The sequence below is a fragment of the Chiloscyllium punctatum genome, chromosome 40, assembly GCF_047496795.1.
Source record: "Chiloscyllium punctatum isolate Juve2018m chromosome 40, sChiPun1.3, whole genome shotgun sequence".
In the NCBI taxonomy this organism is placed as follows: Eukaryota; Metazoa; Chordata; class Chondrichthyes; order Orectolobiformes; family Hemiscylliidae; genus Chiloscyllium; species Chiloscyllium punctatum.
In genome coordinates, this window is record NC_092778.1 from 40,371,851 (window position 1) to 40,393,732 (window position 21,882).

The window sequence follows — 21,882 nt, forward strand, 5'->3', positions numbered from 1 at the left end:
ATATTCCTGGAATTTAAATCTAGTTCCAGTAGAGGTTACCATAAAATTATCATTTTCATGTTGAAAAACCCTATCTACTCCTCAGTAACATGCAGGGAAGGAAATCTGCTGTCTTAAGTGTGTCTCCACAGCCACAGTAATGTGGTTGATTCTTAACTGCCCTCCAAAATAGCCCAGCAAGCCACTCAGCCCAAGAGTAATTAGGCATGAGCAACAAATGCTGGCCTTGCCAAGGATGCCTACATTCCATGAGAAAAAAAAGAAAATTTAGCAGGCAACCAGAGGTTGGCGCACTGCTTGCATCAGAAAGAATGAGTATGCTTTAATCCAGCATTGTGATCCCGAACGTTCACTGTCGAGACCTAGCCAATTTAGCTGAGGAAGCCAATTTTGAGCAGCTGATGGTGAACATGCTGGAGACCCTGTGGAAAGATGCAGGAAACTTTGTGTCTCACTCAGGAGAAGTTCAATTTCGCTGCACTGAAACTTTGCTTCAATATGCCAAATATGTAGGGAGATCGCAGATGGGTCTAAGAATAATATGGTTGTAATAGTTGGGGATTTTAACTTTCCAAACATAGAATGAGACTGCCATAGTGTTAAGAGCTCGGATGGAGAGGAATTTTTAAAATGTGTTCAGGTAAACTTTCTCAATCAGCATGTCGATGACGGTACAGGAGAAGGGGGTAAAACCCGACTTCCTCTTGGGAAATAAGGCAGGGCAAGTGGCTGAGGTGTCAGTGGGGGAGCACTTTGGGACCAGTGATCATAATTCTATTAGTTTTGAAATAGTTATGGAAAAGGATAAGGCTGGTTCACAAGTTAAAGTTCTAAACTGGAACAAGGCCAATTTTGATAGTATCAGCCAGGAACTTTCAAAAGTTGATTGGAGGAAGCTGTTCACAGTAAAGGGACATCTAGCAACTGGGAGGCTTTCAAAAGCAAAATAATGAGAGTTCAGGGCCAGCATGTTCCTGTTAGCGTGAAGGGCAAAGCTGGCAGGAATTGGGAACAGATGACTGGAGAAATTGAGGCTTTTGTCAAGAAAAAGGAGGCATGGGTCAAGCATAGACAGCTGGGATCAAATGAATCCCTTGAGTACAGGAGCACAGGAATACAGGTAAATCCAGAGGGCAAAAAAGAGACATGAGATACCTTTGGCAGATAGGGTTAAGGAGAATCCAAAGAGACTCTACAAGTATATTAAGGCCAGAAGTGTAGCTAGGGAGCGATTAGGACCCCTTAAAGATCAATGAGGCGGTTTTTGTGTGGAACCACAGGAGCTGGATAAGATCCTAAACAAATATTTCTAGTCAGTATTTACTATGGTAAAAGACATGGAAGCCAGGAAATTTGGGGAAAGAAATGGTGATATCTTGAAAAAAGTCCACATTATCAAAGAAGACGTGCTGGAGATCTTAAAATGCATAAAAGGTAGATAAATCCCTAGGGTCTGATCAAATGTATTCCAAGATACTATGGGAAGCTAGGGAAGAAATTGTGGGCCCCTAGCAGGTATATTTGTATCATTAACAGCCAAAGACAAGGTGCTAGAAACTGGAGGGTGGCTAATGTTGTGCCGATATTTACAAAAGATTGAAAGGCAAAGCCTGGGAACTACAGACTGTTGAGCCTATAGGAATGGGCAAGTTGTTGGAGGAGATTCTGGGGGACAGGATTTGAATGTATTTGAAAAGGCAAGGATCGATTATGGATAGGCACCATAGCTTTGTGTATGGGAAGTCGTGTCTTACGAACTTACTCAAGGCTTTTGAAGAGGTGATTAAGAAGACAGATGAAGGCAGTGGGTCGGCGTTGTGTACATATGCTTTAGGAAGGCCTTTGACAACTAGTCCACATGGTAGAGTAGTTAGTAATATCACACGGGATCCAGGCAGTGTTAGCCGTATGGATTCAAAATCGGCTTTACAGTAGGAGACAGAGGATGGTGTTAGAGGGTTGGTCAATCAGTTTGAGGCCTGTGGCCATTGGTGTGCTACAAGGATTTACGCTAGGTCCACTGTTCTTCATCATTTATATAGACGATTTGAATGTAAATATAGCAGGCATGGTTAGTAAGTTTGATGATGACACCAGAACTGATGATATGGTGGACAATAAAGAGTACAACAGGATCTTATTCAACTTCTGGAGTGAATTTTTAGATTAGATTAGATTACTTACAGTGTGGAAACAGGCCCTTCGGCCCAACAAGTCCACACCGACCCGCTAAAGCGTAACCCACCCAGACCCATTCCCCTACATTTACCCCTTTATCTAACACTACGGGCAATTTAGCATGGCCAATTCACCTAACCTGCACATTTTTGGACTGTGGGAGGAAACCGGAGCACACGGAGAAAACCCACACAAACACGGGGAGAGCTAACCACTGTGCCACCCAAGAACTTCCAGAAGAATTGATGGATTCTGGTACAGTTACAACTTTTAAAAGATATTTGGTTAAGTAAATGAATAAGAAATGTTTGGAGGGATGTCAGTCACTGCAGGAAGGTGGGCTAGCTTAGGTTGGGATGATGGATGGCATGGATTGTTTGGATTGAATGGTCTGTTTTTGTGCTGTATGACTCTATAATTGTGCTATTGGGCTGAGGAATGCAGATGGAGTTTAATTCAGGTAAATTTGAGATGTTGCATTTTGGTAAGACAAACCAGGGCAAGACTTATACAGTTTATGATAGGGCTCTGGAAGTATTATCAAACAGGAAGATCTAGGGGTGCAGTACATAGGTCCTTGAAAGAGACTGAGAAATGGGTGGCAAAGAAAGTATTTAGCACACTTGCCTTCATCAGTCAGAGCACTGAGTACAGGAGTTGGGACATCATGTTACAACTCTACAAGACGTAAGGCCACATTTGAAGTAAGATGTACAGTTCAAGTTGCTCTGCTATAGGAAGGAGGTTATTAAATTGAAAAGGGTGTAAAAAAAATTTCAGGCTGGAAACTTTGAGTCATAAATAAAAGCTAGATAGGCTGGGACTTTTTCCCTGCAGGGTAGGAGGCTGAGAGGTAACATGTAGAGGTTTATGAAATCATAAGGGGCATGGATAGAGTGAATAGCCAAAGTCTTTTCCCAGGGAAGGTAAGTCCAAAACTAGAGGGCACAGATGTAAGGTGAGAGAGGGAAAAGATTTTAAAAAAAGAGACTAGAGGGTAACTTTTTCACAGAGGGTGGTGTGTATATAGAATGAGTTGCCAGAGGAAGCGGTTGAGATGGGTACAATTACAAAATTGAAAAAACATTTAGGCAGGTTCATGGATGGGGAGGTTTAAAGAGAAATTGGCCAAATGGAGGTAAACGGGACTATTTCAGTTTAGGAAATCTGGTCAGCATGGATGAGTTGAGCCAAAGACCCCATTTCCATGCTATATGACTCTATAACCCTATGTCCATTATATAATGCTTAAACCAGCATCTGTTTGCATGCTGCAACATGTCCGCCTATAAGCTCGTAGCAGAGGAACACCCCTTCCAGGACCCAGAAAGTGCATTTTTAGGGAAATTAACCAGTGGGATAGATACAGCCTTTTATGAATTGCTTGCTTCACTCAGAGCTTTTCATGTGTAACGTGTTTGATCATCTTGCTTGATGAGACTGTTGTTATTCCTTTGCTTCTTCTGGCCATTCCTCCAAATAAGGCAAGGATTCAAAATTAGCTGACAGGAGCAGGCAGTCAGAATAAGAGCAAAATAAACCAGAAGTAAAGCAGATTATGAAAGACAGTCTGAAAGCTCAGAATGGTCTTGGAAATCCATTAATCAAAATAGCACATGAAACTAATGTTAGTGTGCCAGCAGCTATATGCCCTTTTAAATTCAGTTTTTAGTCATATCAGTCAGTTTATGAACCCAATCCCACAAGGTTTTATTCTGCAGGACTTTTATTCATCAACTTGTTAGCATTTGTTTGGACTCAAGCCAAATATGCAATCAAGTGCTTGCAGGCTCTTGCAGCATTGAAAGTTTACATCATTTTTAAAAATCAGTTTTAAACATCTCCAGAATGACCAGGGTACAAGAGATACATTTCAATTATTTACATTTATTTATAATATATCCAGCATGAAAATTCAAAACAACGTCACCAAATAGGTAGATTGAAGTTACTTAAATTTCCTCCCCAGGTTATACATAGAATTGGACAAATGGTCAAATGTTGATTTATTTGTGTTTTTCACTTAAAATACATTAGCATGATATGCAACTGAGAAGTAAATTCTGACTCTTAGAAATTATTGCAATTTCATACACATTACATTCACTGGCACACTCTCATAGTCCATGCTAACATTAAGCTGTTCGGTTACAAAGAGCAACACATTTCCTCAGCATGTCATGCTTCAAGTTGCCCAAGATGAAGGCTGAGGCCTTTATACCCTCAGGTCACATGCCATGACACAATAAGCATATCCCTTAAAGGCATACTGACAACATTTTCTGTACTTGATTGAACATTAATCTTGTTTAATAAATATTTTAAAATGTTGAAATTCAGTCTTTTATAGCTGATTAAAGCTGCGTTTATTTTATCTTGAAGTCCACCCTTATACAGTAAATCATTTTACATGTAAAGTCAGAATGCTTTCTGATTTTATATTGATATATATTCATTAATCAACAGGTAAAGACAATGGCACAATTTCCCTGTTTGTAAAGTTATTAAGTTTACAAGGTCTTACCTGAAATCGATAAGGAGAATCATCTGCCCGGAGAACAAAATTCTTTGGATCCTTTAGTGGGTAAATGTAGCCATACTTTACTATTAGATCACCAAGATGAAGAGACTCTGCAATACAAAAATAAAACTTCCCAATTAATTGCAATTCACTAATGATACGAACGGTTAGCCGGAAATACTCAAGACAATATATATGTACAATCACTGTGCTTTGGATCAAACTGAAGGCCTATCATTTAATCAGAGGCAAAGGTGTATTTTTTTAAAATGAATCAATATATTTGTTAAAATAGTACAAAAATAAATGTATATTAATGTGTGAAAATTTGTATGATAACATCCTGTACAATAAATTTCCAGATTTTAACCAGAATTTCACATTTGCCATATGATTTCAATATTTTTCTTCATAATTGACTGAAAAACACAACATTTACTTGACAAATATTTCTTAAATGATAACTAATTATAGCCGATTTTCATTTCAGCTTTCATTGATAGGCTTTTCATTTTCTAAGAAAAGGAGTACATTTCCTTTTTTTCTAAAAGTGAAGACTGGAAAATATTTCTAATTTTCCCAGAATGCTGAAATACAAAGCAGTATTTGACAAAAATAATTTTTCTACTAAAGCAAGATGAAGGCTTGAGCCTGAAGTATAAATTATGAATCAATATCATTCAAAGTTAAATTATATTGAAGTCAATTCTAACTTTCCCTGGACTTTGAAATAGGCAAGCTGGTGAAATACAAGAATAGAAGGGTTAAAATCAGCAATGGTAATACAATTGAATGTCTTAGACAATTAGATTCTTTATTTTTGAAGATGATCATTATCTGAATCTTTAATGGCACTCAAGTAATTTATAATTCTTAGAATAAGAAGCTCCCTCAGTCCTGTGTCATATGCAGCAAACAAACACATATTCACATATATTATTATAGCTGTAGTTTCCTGGAACAGGTCACCAGCATTTTGGCTAAGGTTACAGTTTAAAGAGTACCACTGTACATCAAACATGGCTGACCAGGAGACCCTCACAGTCTGCCAGAAGCATATTGGAAGGACTTATAGGTTGATATTTGGCCAACTTTAGTGCTCTTTCCACAGCCATCAAGTCCTAGAACAGGAACCCAGAGGTTCTACCTGAAAGGTATAAGGGAGCCAACCACTGCACCACAAAACGTCTCCACTTATCAATCCGAACCTGAATGGTCTCCAGGTCTTGTACCTTGTGGAGATGGTCTGCATTAGGATCTGACGAGTTACAAATGGAATTAAATAATGAGCAATCAGAAAACACCCCCTGAAATGAGCTCATTTTGGAGGGAAGGTCCTTGACGAAGCTCAGCCAAAAATGAGGAAGTCATACGCTGATTCCCTGCAGAACTCCTCCACCAATGTTCTGGAGATGTTTTGACTGACCTCCAACAACCACAAACATCTTCCTTTATACTAGGTATGATTCCAACCAGTGAAGAGTTTACCATTCACTTAAGTTTTGCCAAGGCATTTTGATATCACACTTGTTCAAATGTTGCCTTTATATCACCTCTTTCCCATTAAGCTCTTTTGTTCATACTTGGACCAATGGTTGCATTGAGATCAAGAGGCAGGTGGTCATGGCAGAACCCAAGTAGACTATCAACGAATAGGTTCCTGATGAATAACAGCTACTTTATCCCACTGTCATTAACCCCTTTCATCACTGTATAGGACTGTTGATCAAGTACAGGTTGATGAACAGTAATTAGCTTGATTGGATTGTTAGGCCTTTAGTAGGTAGGACGCACCTGGGCAATTGCCCAGAATACTAAGTAAGTGCCAGCATTATAGCAGTACTGGATCAGCTTGACTATACAGCATAGCTAGTTCTGGAGTATATCTTCAGCACCATTGCTGAAATATTGTCAGGGCCCATAGCCTTTACAGTAACCAGTGCTTTTTGCTGTTGATTTGTCATGTAGAATTCATCAAAAATGTTGAAATCTGGCATCTGTGATGCTGAGGACTTCAAGAGGAGGTTGAGATGGATCATTCACTCAGCACTTCCAATGGAAGATGGCTGCAAATGTTGTAGCTATGACTTTTACACTAATGTGTTAGATTGGATTACTTATATAGTGCAGAAGCAGGCCCTTTGGCCCAACAAGTCCACACCAAACCTCCGAAGAGTAACCTGCTCACATTTACCCTGCCTAGTGCATCTAGCACTAATAGCAATTTAGCATGGCCAATTCACCTGACCTGCACATCTTTGGACTGTGGGAGGAAACCCACACAGACACAAGGAGAATGTGCAAACTCCACACACAGTCACCCAAGTCATTCCAAGGACTGGAATTGAACCTGGGACCCTGGTGTTGTGAGGCAGGTGTGCTAACCACTGAGCCACCGTGCCACCCCAGGTTGAGCTGCCCCATCCTTGAGGAGGGTGGTGTCTGTGAGCTGCCACTCTTATTGTTTAATGGCCAACTATCCTCCAACATTCATGACGAGATGTGGCAAGATTGCGGAGCTTTGCTTGATCCATCGAGTCTCTGATCTGATTTTTCATGCCTATACTTTAACAACCATCTTTCATTTAAACATGTTCGAGCAACATTTTTGAGGGCTCAAAAATAAGTTTTAGAATTTACAAAGTAAAGAAATCCTGCCAACACATTCATACTTCTGTTTGTTGTGCCTATAATTATATCAGTAAGCTGGAATTTCTCAAGTGCATCAAGATTTCTAAAAATCGTAAGGTGTAACAGATGCTTTTTCCTTGAGTCAGATTAAAGTTTTCAAAATGTTTGCAACGGAAAATTAATCACTTCTGTCGGGCCATAAAGGTTGCACTCAAATATTTTCCAATTAATATAGAAATCTCAAATGCGTACAATGTCAAAATAAACATCAATTCTAGCGAAGTAATTTCCACTCCCTTTAGGGTAAAAATTTAAAATTAGCTAGATTAAATGTTTGTTTTTACCACACTGTGGCACTTTGGAACATTTTGATCACTTTCCTTCAGGTCCAGTAAAATATTACAACAAACCTTTCTGCACATAATAGTTTTGTGCTGCCAAGGTCTGTTCCTGGGTAAAAAATGGAACAACAGCAGTCATTCATCTAGTCAAACGTTCATTTACTTGTACTTCTTTCAATCTACTCAACTGTATTCGCTCCTCCACGCTGGCATGAGCACTTTACAGAATGCCAATACACATTTCAACCTTCCGGTAGCAGGCCATTTTAATACATCATCTGTGCTCAAATTTTGGTCCTAGATTTGCTGCAATATTCCAGCGAAGTCCAACGCAAGCTAGAGGAACAGTCCCTCATTTTCTGCTTAAGCACTTGACAGCCTTCTGGCCAAGATTAAGTTTGACAAATTCAGGCCATAAACTCTATCCTCCATTTTGTTCCCTTTCCAGCATCTAATTTTCTTAGTTGAGCACAGCCAACTTTTTTTCTGTTATTAACATAGAACATAGAACAAAGAACAATACAGCGCAGAACAGGCCCTTCAGCCCTCGATGTTGCACCGACCTGTGAACTATTCTCAGCTCGTCCCCCTAAACTATCCCATCATCATCCATGTGCTTATCTAAGGATTGTTAAAATCTCTCTACTCTACTCTAAACCTATCCCATTTCTCTATAATCATGACAACTCCCTTTGCACTTTGATCGGTGTCACCTGGGCACTCCGATCTTGCTTACTCTTTCACTTATGGGATTATAAAACCCATCAGCTTTCCATGTCTCTCTCTTCAGTTCGAAAAAGAGCCTTTTAACTTGAAAGATTACTTCTGTTCCACTCTCCAAAGATTCTGCGAGACCTGCTACATCTCTCCAGCATTTTCTGTTATTACTTCAGATTTCCAGCATCTGCAGTATTTTGCTTTTACTTAAATGATACATCTACAATGTTTCCAGGTTTTACATGGATGAATTCCTCACTCACAGTTGCTTGATGTGCACTGTTTAGCTAAGTTAATAAAGTTAAAATCGCAGTTTTGCTTTTCTACTGTTTAAATGATTATGCAAAAATAATCTGCAGAAATGGCAGATTCTTCATTTTCTATGGCCGATACCTTGTGATATAATTACAAAGAAGTCTTGTGGAGAACTTTTAAACCATTATGGAGAGTTTTATGTTAAGACCAAACACAAATTAGATTAAGCATCTTGAGCGACTGAATTAGATAAATCACCTCAGTTTGAGCAATGTTGTTCTTTGAAAAGCTCCAAGCCTGTCTGTCTGATGATTGTTTCCGAGCAGAAAGAGAGCTATTAATTAAAATGGTGTTCAATGCTCATTATTGGAACTCAGGGGATGTCTGTTTCTCCAAAACATGATAGCTCACAACGATTATCAGACACAAGAAGGAATCACAGAGAAATGACTCACCTTTTCCTCCCCTAATCAGTTAAGGAAATTAGGTAGTTGGTAGAAACACTTCCTATTAAGTCTGAGAATAGATATTTTTCTTTGCTGTCCCAGACACTACCTGAAAATTTTTATGATCTGATAAACCGGTGCTAATCCATATTCCAATTCACTTCCTGGATAGTACTGCATAAAATTATCTATTTTGTCGCAGCCTCTGCTTTTGCACCAGAGAGTTCCTCTAACGGAGACAAACGCAAATCAGTCCTAGACAGCTCATATGGGATTATTGTGCTGCAGCTCTTTGAATTGTAATTTAGGTATAATCGGTGTTAAGGAAAAGGTTAGTATTGCTCAGGAAGGCCTTTGAGCTGAGGTTTCTTTTGGGTATCAGAACACTACCATCAGAATCATTTGAGGTGTCAATGTCCATGATTGTTGCCAATTAATATATCACCTCACTGTGTCTAATTAAGGACAGTGAGTAGGCTGAGTGGTTTGTAGGGCCAATGAGGACACAGGGAGTTTTGGCTGATCGGTACTCACATTAGGAAAGGTGGGCTATGTCGATATAGGCAGGGGAATTGCAAGTACACCTCAACATGGAGCTGTCCTCTGGAAATTTCTAAAGTTGTTCCAAAGTAAATGTGGCCATCATTTTGTAAGGGGGAACCCCTCCAACAGAATGGCCAGTGGCTGAGAATGTTGCCCTTGTGATTTTTGCAGGTTTGGGCAGAGGGACTAAAAAGACCACCAGTGGTCCACTGGTTTTCTGTGAGATGGCTACCTGCTCCCCCACCCTGGACAATGAACAGTTCATCCAACATTTCCCCAATTTGACCCCATTGTCACTTAATTAGCCAGCTACTATTACCAAGTGGGTGCCAGATGCTCCTCAGATGCCATCTCCTGAAAGATTGCTTAAAGACAGGGTCCCACCAGGGCACTGTTGCAGTGCAAGATTCTTTATTTATACTCCGTTTGCTTCCTCCAAACTGGAAAATCCAGCCCTTTATTCCTGACCAGCTGAACTTTCATTTGATTATTTTTACTGCTCCAGCATTGTTAAAAATTGCTGTTAGTTATTTCCCTTTAGAAAGACAAAACAACAATGCAGATTCTGCCCTGACTATGGATAAAATCCTGTCTTGAGGGCTGATGATTAAAAGCTCTGTCCCAGAAGCACCAACCAGAAGTAGTGGCCATTACTGAACTGCAGGCAATCCCATCAGCCCAAGGAGCCCAGGATCCAGAGCCCCAGTGAGACAGAAGTGGGAAGCTAGACTTAAGAGGGCAGGGAGGGGTAGGATTCAATAACTGGCTGATCTTGAGGAGGGTGGAGGGTTGCCTCTAATGTGGTCAGATGTTCAATTCAAGAGGTTCCCACCTACTTGCCCAACACTAGCCTGTCCATAAAGCTGCCAGGCCTCCCTCATACTGTAGGCTCCCTCACTGTGGGTCAAAGATCAGTGGCAGTTAGATGAGATCCTTAAGTGTGAATTGGACTCAGTAGGCCCATGAGCAGGTGGGCCAGCTGACATCTCCCCTTCTCTGTAGGTTTTGAGAAAGGTTGGATGGGGAGACAGGCCATTCACTTTACTTGCCTAGTTGCCACCTTGCGTTCAAACTCACTGGGGAACAAACAACACAGACCAAACGAAGACATTCACTCATCATGCTTAGATTAGTTTGTAGAAAGAGGTCTCCTGCTGGTCTAACACCTCTGCTCTTTCCCCATTTCTCTTGCAAATGTTTTCTATGGTATGATCAGCTCTGGGTTGCCGATATCAGGTCAGAAAGGACATCTCTGAATCCTTAACTGATAATCTATTGATGGATGAGACAAGCCATACCTCAGCAAGCTCCACTGAACCTATCGACACCTGCAATAGTTGTTTCAGGGTAAAGAGCCTGGAGATGTTGCTCTTCTACTCTAACTGCTCTCCCAGTAGTGCATCAATAGTATACTATTTGGCTTTATCCACAAGAGCTTTTCTGAAGGGTTTTATGTTGTTGAAGCAATGATCAATTCCATAAGCCTTTCAGCTAAGTTAACTTTGGTTGACTTTCATACAGTTGCATTAACACCCATCTATAAATTGGTCAGTCATTTCACTTGGCTGTTGACAATATGGAACGAACTGAAGATTGTGAATCCTGAAACTGACTCAAACTTTAATTCAATCTAAAATCCAAAAAATGTTGTCAAGGATCCTTGCAATCACAATAAGAATAAATGGAGGATTTAATTATTCCTTAATCCTTTAGTGTCCAAAGTAAAAACAATCTTGACTGCCAGCCTTTGTCAGTTATCTGTTGATCCAGGAAATAAAGACCAATTATTTCTTTAAATAACGTAAATTCTGACAGAATATCATTGAATTGTCAGTCCACGGTGAGATGTTTGCTTTCCACAATCAATTACAGTTTTTAAAATTGCAAGTGAAAATGTACATTGCAGTGTGGTATTTTTGGTATTATTGTTGGGTTTCGCTCCTTTCTGATATTGCAGCATTAAGAGTTGTTTTTGCACACATTTATTGTTGCTGTAGCATTAAAATTATCAGTTGACTTCTTTCTTTTGTTGTTGTGGCTTTAAAAGGTGTTTTTTAAAATTTCTTGACGCACCTTTAAAAGCTCCAAGCTTGTAGGAGTGGGCTTTTGCCTTTAGGTGGTGCTGCCACCAAAAAGGGAGTGATGATTGCATGCAGGCTTTTTAAAATCTTTACACAAATTCAAAAAAAGAAATTGGCAGAACTGGCTGACGGCTGAACACAGAAAAGGCCTCATGAGTTTAGAAAGCATTTCTTTCAATGCTTGTAAGTTGGTTTTTTTTGAGAACTGCTTTAGAGCTATAATTTTGGAATTATTTAAAACTCCCGCTTTTTTAATGGGATCAGCAGTAGCATACTATTTCCTTTTAAAGACTATTTCCTTTTAAAGAGAGATAGCTAGACAGACAGAAGGTAGAATACCTATTGTGCTTCAGCCTGAGCTTCAATACATATTGATAGTCTTTAATTTTGATCACAGCACATTAGTCTTGGTTGTAGTTGTAACTTCAGTTCTGACCTTGGGCAGATTGACTGACAGGTTACCATTAGGAAAAAGCTTTTTACCTTTCATCTTTTAATGTCCACTTATTACCACTAACAATCTGTACGAATCGCTTTTGGTCTCCACTTGTGACAACATGACACCATTTGTCATTTACCATATGTTAGCCTGTGCAAATCCACCACTAAAAGTCAGGATCTTTGAGTCAGATATCTTGAAGTCTACTTTTAACACTCACTATTTACAATGCTGCAATATCATGGATTATACACATAGTCTACGTTCTGTGGTTAATAATGTTACTGTACATTACATAAACATAACTTCCTACACTCAATCCACTGCCCAAAGTGAGTGAGTGAAGGTGAGGTGATTGCCTTTATACTGGAACATCACATGTTGTGATGCCATGTAGCTGTCTAAAAAGTATAGGCCTAAGTGGTAAATATAAACCATAATACAACTGAGATTTATTGGAAAAGGCATTGCGCTTCATACTAAGGGGATCCAGCAAGGAACTGTTCTGGGACCAGAAGAGATCCCAAAAGATAAATTTAATTGATAAATTTGATGTGTGCAGTTGTAAGGACAGGAGTATCCCTCCAGAGACTGTTGATTTGAACCATAATTAGCAACTGGCCTGAAGTAAAGCAGTGCTCATTAAGTAATGTTCCTTAGGGATGAGTATTGTGTGTTGTCTCTTGAAGCAATAGATTTCAGTTGATTCCTATTTTATCCCATATCAAATCAAAGCAAATTCTAAAAACTACCAAGAATCACTTTTGGTTCCAGGAATGGATTCTGACAAATATTGGTATTTAGTAAATATTAGAGAACTGTCATCTCTGGTTTTAAACTGAAAGCCTAATCAGGCCACAAATGATGCTGGACTATTGGTAATATGCTAGACAAATGGGGTGCAGCAATCTAGGATCCATTCAATTCTCAGGATGCATGTAGGATTAACCCACTGTGGCAATTCCATAAATTATTCAAACTTTGACAGCTTGGTTTATTAGAATAATTGCTCGTGTAGAGAAGCAAATCAATATTTGGATTGACATTAGTATGCATGTGGTTTTATAACTGAAGAGCGCTTTTACAAATAAGAGATTCCAAAAGTAACAATGCTACATCACTGTCGAACTTCATGTTCAGGTTTTAGGTTGATAGACATTATGAATGCCAATTGTATGGCACCTCATGTCTTTACAAAAATGAAGGCTGGTGACAGGAACCCTCCAGGCAGAACACAGATACACAAATACCAGATAGTCTGAATCAAAAGCACAGGCCATCCCAATTCCAGAAGCTTTCAGCCATCCAATATACTTTTCACAATTCACTGAAGACTGGTTCGTAGATTTTCAGGAGGTGCTTTGCAATCTATGCGAGTTGAAAAATGTGGTGCTAGAAAAACGCAGCAGGGCTGGCAGCATCCAAGGAGCAGGAGAATCGACGTTTCGGGTATAAGCCCTTCTTCAGGAATGAGGCTGGTGTGCCCGACGGGCTGAGATAAAAGGTAGGGGGGAGGAAATTTGGGGGAGAGGCACTGGGAATACGATAGGTGGAAGGAGGTGAGGGTGAGGGTGATAGGCCGGAGAGGGGGTGGTGGCAGAGAGGTCGGGAAGAAGATTGCAGATCAAGAGGGCGGTGCTGAATCCGGGGGTTGGGACTGAGATAAGGTGGGGGAGGGGAAGTGAGGAATCTGGAGAAATCTATATTCATCCCATGTGGTTGGAGGGTTCCTAGGTGAAAGATGAGGCCCTCTTCCTCCAGGCTTCGTGTGGTCAGGGTCTGGCGATGGAGGAGGCCAAGGACCTGCATGTCCTTGGCGGAGTGGGAGGGGGAGTTAAAGTGTTCAACCAAGGGATGGTTGGGTTGGTTGGTGCGGGTATCCCAGAGGTGTTCCCTGAAACGTTCCGCAACTAAGCGGCCTGTCTCCCCAACATAGAGGAGACCACATCGGGTGCAACGGATACAGTAAATGATGTGTGTGGAGGTGCAGGTGAATTTGCGACGGATATGGAAGGATCCATTGGGGCCTTGGAGGGAGGTGAGGGGAGAGGTGTGGGAGCAAGTCTTGCACTTCTTGCGGTTGTAGGGGAAGGTGCCGGGAGTGGAGGTTGGGTTGGTGGGGGGGGTGTGGACCTGACGAGGGAATCGTGGAGGGAATGGTCTCTCCGGAACCCTGATAGGGGTGGGGAGGGAAATATATCCCTGGTGGTGGGGTCTGTTTGGAGGTGGCGGAAAGGACTGAGGATGATACGATGTATCTGGAGGTTGGTGGGGTGGAAGGTGAGGACCAGTGGAGTTCTGTCCTGGTGGCAATTGGAGGGGCTGGGTTCAAGGGCAGAGGTGTGGGAAGTGGAGGAGATGCAGTGGAGAGCATCATCAACCACGTCTGAGGGGAAATTGCGGTCTTTGAAAAAGGAGGCCATTTGGGTTGTTTGGTAATGGAATTGGTCCTCCTGGGAGTAGATACGGCGGAGGCGAAGGAATTGGGAATATGGGATGGCGTTTTTACAGGGGCAGGGTGGGAGGAGGTGTAATCTAGGTAGCTGTGGGAGTCGGTCGGTTTATAGTAAATGTCTGTGTTGAGTCGATCGCCCGAGATAGAAATGGAGAGGTCTAGGAAGGGGAGGGAGGAGTCTGAGATGGTCCAGATAAATTTGAGATTGGGGTGGAAGGTGCTAGTAAAGTGGATGAACTGTTTAACCTCCTCGTGGGAGCATGAGGTAGCGCGAGGTCAACATAGTAGTGCCTCAACAAAATCAAATGATAGTATTATGTTATACAAATAGCAATTCTTTTCTGAAGCTATTTGTGAATCTTTATAATGCTATCATACAGCAACTCTGTGATATTGTCGAGGAAATCCCAATTAGTTTATTTGCATTGTAAAAGGTTTGCTACACTGTACAGGCCACTGGTGAATCTGCATCTAGAGAGCTGATAGTTTTGGTCTCATCTTTTGTAAAGGGATATACTTGCAATGAAGGCAGGTCAGAAACATTTCCAATAAAACCAAAGAACGAAACCCAAAACATTAACTCTGATCTCCCTCCACACATGCTGCCAAACCTGTTGAGTTTCTTGAGTAATTTTGTTTCAGAAAAAATGACACTAGGTTAAATCCTGGGAAAAGATTTTGATTTATCAGGTTGCTTCTAGTTGAGAAGAATAAAGCCTCTGCAGAGACGTTTGACCTGAGATTTGAGCTTCCAGTTATTAGCTGAAAAAAATGACATTTCCACATTTTAAAATATTTTACTGTAACAAGCCACTAAAATAAACAATTTACTTGACCTCATTTTCTTTTCCTTGGGTAGATTATTTAAGCTGCAGGAATCAGGAAGAAAGCAGCAAATTCCCAAAATGCTGTCTATTGAGTAGGAATTTTGAATGACAATCTCAACATGCTTTCTGAAATTTACAGGAAAATTCATTCAGCACAGAAAAAGTCATCTTTCTCACTGGCCTTCCAGAATGAATTTCTTATAATCCTTAGAACGCTATTAATAGAGTCATGATCATAGAGATGTACAGTACGGAAACAGACCGTTCGGTCCAACCTGTCCATGCTGACCAGATATCCCAACCCAATCTAGTTCCACTTGCCAGCATTTGGCACATATCCCTCCAAACCCTTCCTATTCATACACCCATCCAGATGCCTTTTAAATGTTGCAATTCTACTAGCCTCCACATTTTCTTCTGGCAGCTCATTCCATACACGTACCACCCTCTGCTTGAAAGCATTGCCCCTTCTTTTATATCTTTCCCCTCTCACCCTAAGCCTATGCCCTCTAGTTCTGGACTCCCCCACTCCAGGAAAAAGACTTGATCTATTTATCCTATCCGTGCCCCTCATGATTTTGTAAACCTCTATAACGTCACCCCTCAGCCTCCGATACTTCAGGGAAAACAGCCCGAGCATGTTCAGCCTCTCCCTAATAGCTCACATCTTCCAACCCTGGCAACATCCTTGTAAATCTTTTCTGAACCCTTTCAAGTTTCACATCGTTCTGATAGGAAGGAGACCAGAATTGCATGCAATATTCCAACAATGGCCTAACCAATGTCCTGTACATTTTGTTAGTGTAATTTTTGTTAGTGTCTTTTTGTGTAGGTGTATGAAATGAATTAGTGTTGGAAAAAGCAACATTTTTTGCTTCAAGCACTTTCCACTTCACATTATTGCAAAGGACATTATTGTCCTGTACAGCCACAACATGACCTCCCAATTCCTGTACTCAATACTCTGACCAATAAAGGAAAGCATACCAAATGCCTTCTTCACTATCCTATCTACCCGTGACTCCACTTTCAAGGAGCTATGAATCTGCACTGCAAAGTCTCTTTGTTCAGCAACACTCCCTGGGACCTTACCATAAAGTATACAAATCCTGCTAATATTTGCTTTCCCAAAATGCAGCACCTCACATTTACCTAAATTAAATTCCATCTGCCACGCCTCAGCCCATTGGCCTATCTGATCAAGATCCCATTGTAATTGGAAGTAACCCTCTTTGCTGTCAACTCCAAACTTACTAACTATACCTCTTATGCTCACATCCAAATCATTTATACAGATAGTGAAACATTGTAGACCCAGCACCGATCCTTTTGGCACTCCACTGGTCACAGGGCTCCAGTCTGAAAAACAACTTTCCACCATCACCCTCTGTCTTCTAACTTTGAGCCAGTTCTGTACCCAAATGGATAGTTCTCCCTGTATTCAATGAGATTTAACTTGCTAACCAGTCTCCTATGGGGAACCTTTCGAATGCCTTACTGAAGTCCACATAGATCACATTTACCACTCTGCCCTCATCAATCCTCTTTGTTACATATTCAAAAAACTCAATTAAGTTTGTGAAACATGATGTCCCATGCACAGAGCCATGTTGACTATCCCTAATCATTCCTTGCCTTTCCAAATACATGTACATCCTGTCCCTCAGGAATCCCTCCAACAATTTGCCCACCACCGACATCAGGTTCACTGCTCTATGGTTCCCTGGCTTGTCCTTACCACCTTTCTTAAATAGAGACACCACGTTAGCCAACTTCCAGTCTTCCAGTACCTCACCTGTGACTATCATAAGACCATAAGACATAGGAATGGAAGTAAGGCCATTCGGCCCATCGAGTCCACTCCACCATTTAATCATGGCTGATGGGCATTTCAACTCCACTTACCCGCATTCTTCCCATAGCCCTTAATTCCTTGTGACATCAAGAATTTATCAATTTCTGCCTTGAAGACATTTAGCGTCCCGGCCTCCACTGCACTCCGTGGCAATGAATTCCACAGGTCCACCACTCTCTGGCTGAAGAAATGTCTCCGCCTTTCTGTTCTGAATTGACCCCCTCTAATTTTAAGGCTGTGCCCACAGATCCTAGTCTCCTCGCCTAACGGAAACAATTTCTTAGCCTCCACCCTTTCCAAGCCATGTATTATCTTGTAAGTTTCTATTAGATCTCCCCTTAACCTTCTAAACTCCAATGAATACAATCCCAGGATCCTCAGCCATTCCTCGTATGTTAGACCTACCATTCCAGGGATCATCTGTGTGAATCTCCGCTGGACATGCTCCAGTGCCAGTATGTTCCTCCTGAGGTGTGGGAACCAAAACTGGACACAGTAAACCAAATGGGGCCTAACCAGAACGTTATAAAGTCTCAGTAGTACATCGCTGCTTTTATATTCCAACCCTCTTGAGATAAATGACAACATTGCATTCGCTTTATTAATCACGGATTCATCCTGCATGTTTACCTTTAGAGAATCCTCGACTAGCACTCCCAGATCCCTTTGTACTTTGGCTTTATGAATTTTCTCACCGTTTAGAAAGTAGTCCATGCTTGTATTCTTTTTGTCCAAAGTGCAAGACCTCGCATTTGCTCACATTGAACTTCATCAGCCATTTCCTGGACCACTCTCCCAAACTGTCTAGATCCTTCTGCAGCCTCCCCACTTCCTCAGTACTACCTCCCTGTCCACCTATCTTCATATCATCGGCAAACTTCACTAGAATGCCCCCAGTCCCTTCATCCAGATCATTAATATATAACGTGAACAGCTGCGACCCCAACACTGAACCCTGTGGGACACCGCTTGTCACCGGTTGCCATTCCAAAATAGAACCTCTTATCCCAATTCTCTGCATTCTGTCAGACAGCCAATCCTCAATCCATGCCAGTAGCTCACCTCGAACAGCATGGGCAGCCTCCCGTGTGGCACCTTATGAAAGGCCTTTTGGAAGTCTAGATAGACCACATCCACTGGGTTTCCCTGGTCTAACCTATTTGTCACCTCTTCAAAGAATTCTAACAGGTTTATCAGGCACGACCTCCCCTTACTAAATCCATGTTGACTTGTTCTAATCCGATCCTGCTCTTCCAAGAATTTAGAAACCTCATCCTTAATGATGGATTCTAGAATTTTAACAATCGAGGTTAGGCTAATTGGCCTATAATTTTCCATCTTTTGTCTTGATTAGGCTAGGACATCTGGTCAGCATGGACTAGTTTGACCAAAGGGGTTGTTTTCATGCTGTACATCTCTATGGCTCTGCCCTGGCATGAGCTTCATCATTCACAGTGAATGGGGCAGATTCACTGAGCACAGGGGTTGGGGGCTATTCAGCCCATTGGGGCTGTACTCTCTCCCTCTGTAGATGGTGCCAGTCTGTCTCAACTCACCTTCCATTTTCCTGTAGTCCTCCAAATCCTTCCTTTAAAAAAGCTAAATTGCAAATTTGTTTTGACAATAACTACTGAATCTGCATCCAGCTGTCGTTCAAACTGTTCCAGATGCTCAGACCTTACTGAGTAAAATAATCTTCACATTTTTAACCTGCATTATTTGCCAATTACTTGAAAGTAGTTACTAAAAATTGTGACATTAATAATTTCTCCCTCTGTCTCTCTGTAAATTAAATATCCTGGAAAGAAATCTGTTCCTGGTTTAAATCACTGCTTAACCTTCTGAGCTCCAAGGAGAATTATCCGACCTTCTGCTAACTCTCCACATGGAGAAACTTATCTTAAATTTTAATTTATTGGTGTTATTGAGGTGTACAGTACAGAAATCAACCATTCGGTCCAACTTGTCCATGCCGACCAAGTGATAGAAATATCTCAATAAACTGGCTTTCCCAGATTCCCACAGAGTTCTAGGGTACACCTGATCAGGTCCTGGGGATTTATCCACTTTTATGCGTTTCAAGACATCCAGCACTTCCTCCACTGTAATATGGACATTTTTCAATATGTCACCATCTATTTCCCTACATTCTATATCTTCTTTGTCCTTTTCCACAGTAAATACTGATGCAAAATACTTGTTTAGTATCTCCCCCATCTCCTGCAGCTCCACACAAAGGCCTCCTTGCTGATCTTTAAGGGGCTCTATTCCCTCCCTAGTTACCCTTTTGTCTTTAATGTATTTGTAAAAACCCTTTGGATTCTCCTTAACTCTATTTGCTAAAGCTATCTCATGTCCCTTTTTTCCCTCCTAATTTTTCTCTTAAATATAGTCCTACTTCCTTTATACTTTTCTAAGGATTCACTCGATCTATCCTGTCTATACCTGACATATGCTTCTTTCTTTTCCTTAACCAAACCCTCAACTTCTTTCATCATCCAGCATTCCTTACACCTGTCAGCCTTTCCTTTCACCCTAACAGGAATATACTTTTTCTGGACTCTCATTATCTCATTTCTGAAGGCTTCCCATTTTCCAGCCGTCCCTTTACCTGTGAACATCTATCTCCAATCAGCTTTTGAAAGTTCTTGCCTAATACCATCAAAATTGGCCCTCCTTCAATTTAGACCTTCAACTTTTAAATCTGGTCTATCCTTTTCCATCACTATTTTAAAACTAATAGAATTATGGTCGCTGGCCCCAAAGTGCTCCCCCACTGACACCTCAGTCACCTGCCCTGCCGTATTTCCCAAGAGTAGGCCAAGTTTTGCACCTTCTCGAATAGGTACATCCACATACTGAATCAGAAAATTGTCTTGTACACACTTAACAAATTCCTCTCCATCTAAACCCTTCACAGTATGGCAGTCCTAGTCTATGTTTGGAAAGTTAAAATCCCCTACCATAACCATCCTATTATTCTTACAGATAACTGAGATTTCCTTACAAATATGTTTCTCAATTTCCCTCTGACAATTAGGGGGTCCATAATACAAATCCAATAAGGTGATCATCCCTTTCTTATTTCTCAGTTTACCTAAGTAACTTCCCTGGATGTATTTCTGGGAATATCCTCTCTCAGCACAGCTGTAATGCTATCCCTTTTTCAAAAATGCCACTCCCCCTCCTCTCTTGCCTCCCTTTCTGTCCTTCCTGTAGCATTTGCATTCTGGAACATAAAGCTGCCAGTCCTGCCCATCCCTGAGCCATGTTTCTGTAATTGCTATGATATCCCAGTCCCATGTTCCTAACCAAGCCCTGAGTTCATGTGCCTCCCCTGTTCGGCCTCTTGCATTGAAATAAATGCAGTTTAATTTATCAGTCCTTCTTTGTCCTGGCTAGCCCTGACTATTTGCTCACCTTTGTTGTCAACTGTACCAGTCTCAGATTGATACCTTTCCACACTATCTCCCTGGGTCCCACCTCCCCCCACCTCCCCCCACCTTCCTCCCACACACACCCCATGCCCCCCCAACTAGTTGAAATTCTCCCGAGCAGCTCTCGCAAATCTCCTTGCCAATATATTAGTCACCTTCCAATTTAGGTGCAATCCGTCCTTCTTGTACAGGTCATTTCTACAGAAGAGATTCCAGTGATCCCAATATGTGAATCCTTCTCTTGTACACCAGCTCCTCAGCCATGCATTCATCTGCTCTATCTTCCTATTCCTGCCCTCACTAGCTCGTAGCACTGGGAGTAATCCAGTTATTTCTACTCTCAAGGACCTGCTTTTTAAATTCATGCCTAACATTCTCTAATCTCCCTTCAGAATCTCAACCTTTTCCCTTCCTATGTCCAATTACCTCCTGCTGGTCCCTTTTCCCCGTGAGAACATTCTGCAGCCTCCCTGAGACATCCTTGATCCTGGCACGAGAGAAGTAACACACCATTCTAATTTTTCACTGCGGGCCACAGAAACATCTGCCTATACCTCGGACTAGAGAGTCCCCTAACCCAATCGATCTCTTGGAACCCAATGTACCCCTCATTGCATGACAACCAGTCTCAATACCAGGAACTTAGCTGTTTGTGTTACATTTGATGCTTTCCTTTATCTAATGACCATTTCCCTCCCTCATCTGAGTACAGTACATCACAACTTCTCTCCACTGACCAGTAAAATGCATTAACTTTCAATTATGGTAGCACTGTTAATTAGTTATTTGTGACCCCAGCTTTATATCAATATTAGAAGTAAAAGACAATTTACAGCATCACTACTTGCAACATGGTACCTCCAACACATTTTTGGGACTATGGGAGACTTTAAGTCTCTGCATTATAAACCCTCAGGATGGGTAAATATTGTGTCTGAGCGTAATTGTCACACATCATTTTCTTGGTTGAAAAACATCTAAGTCCTTTTTTGATCTCTACCAATCAAACTACAAAGGCTTACTCTCAGGCAAACTGCAGAACATATCAAATGAACTTCTTCACTTGCCTTACATTTAAAGCTATAATTCCAAACTGTACTAATCTTATAAAAATCAATTTGAAATCATATTGGATTGCGAAGGGCTTCAGCAGGCT

The 21,882-nt window shown here is 41.2% G+C and overlaps 1 protein-coding gene across 1 annotated transcript in view; it reads right to left on the bottom strand.

The window, feature by feature from the left end:
- Window positions 1-21,882, bottom strand: part of rgs11 (regulator of G protein signaling 11) — a 143,145-nt gene that overhangs the window by 101,404 nt on the left and 19,859 nt on the right. Inside the window, exon 4 of the mRNA XM_072559612.1 lies at window positions 4,703-4,809. Within this exon, the coding sequence (XP_072415713.1) occupies window positions 4,703-4,809 (107 nt within the window). The remainder of the gene's footprint in view (window positions 1-4,702; window positions 4,810-21,882) is intronic.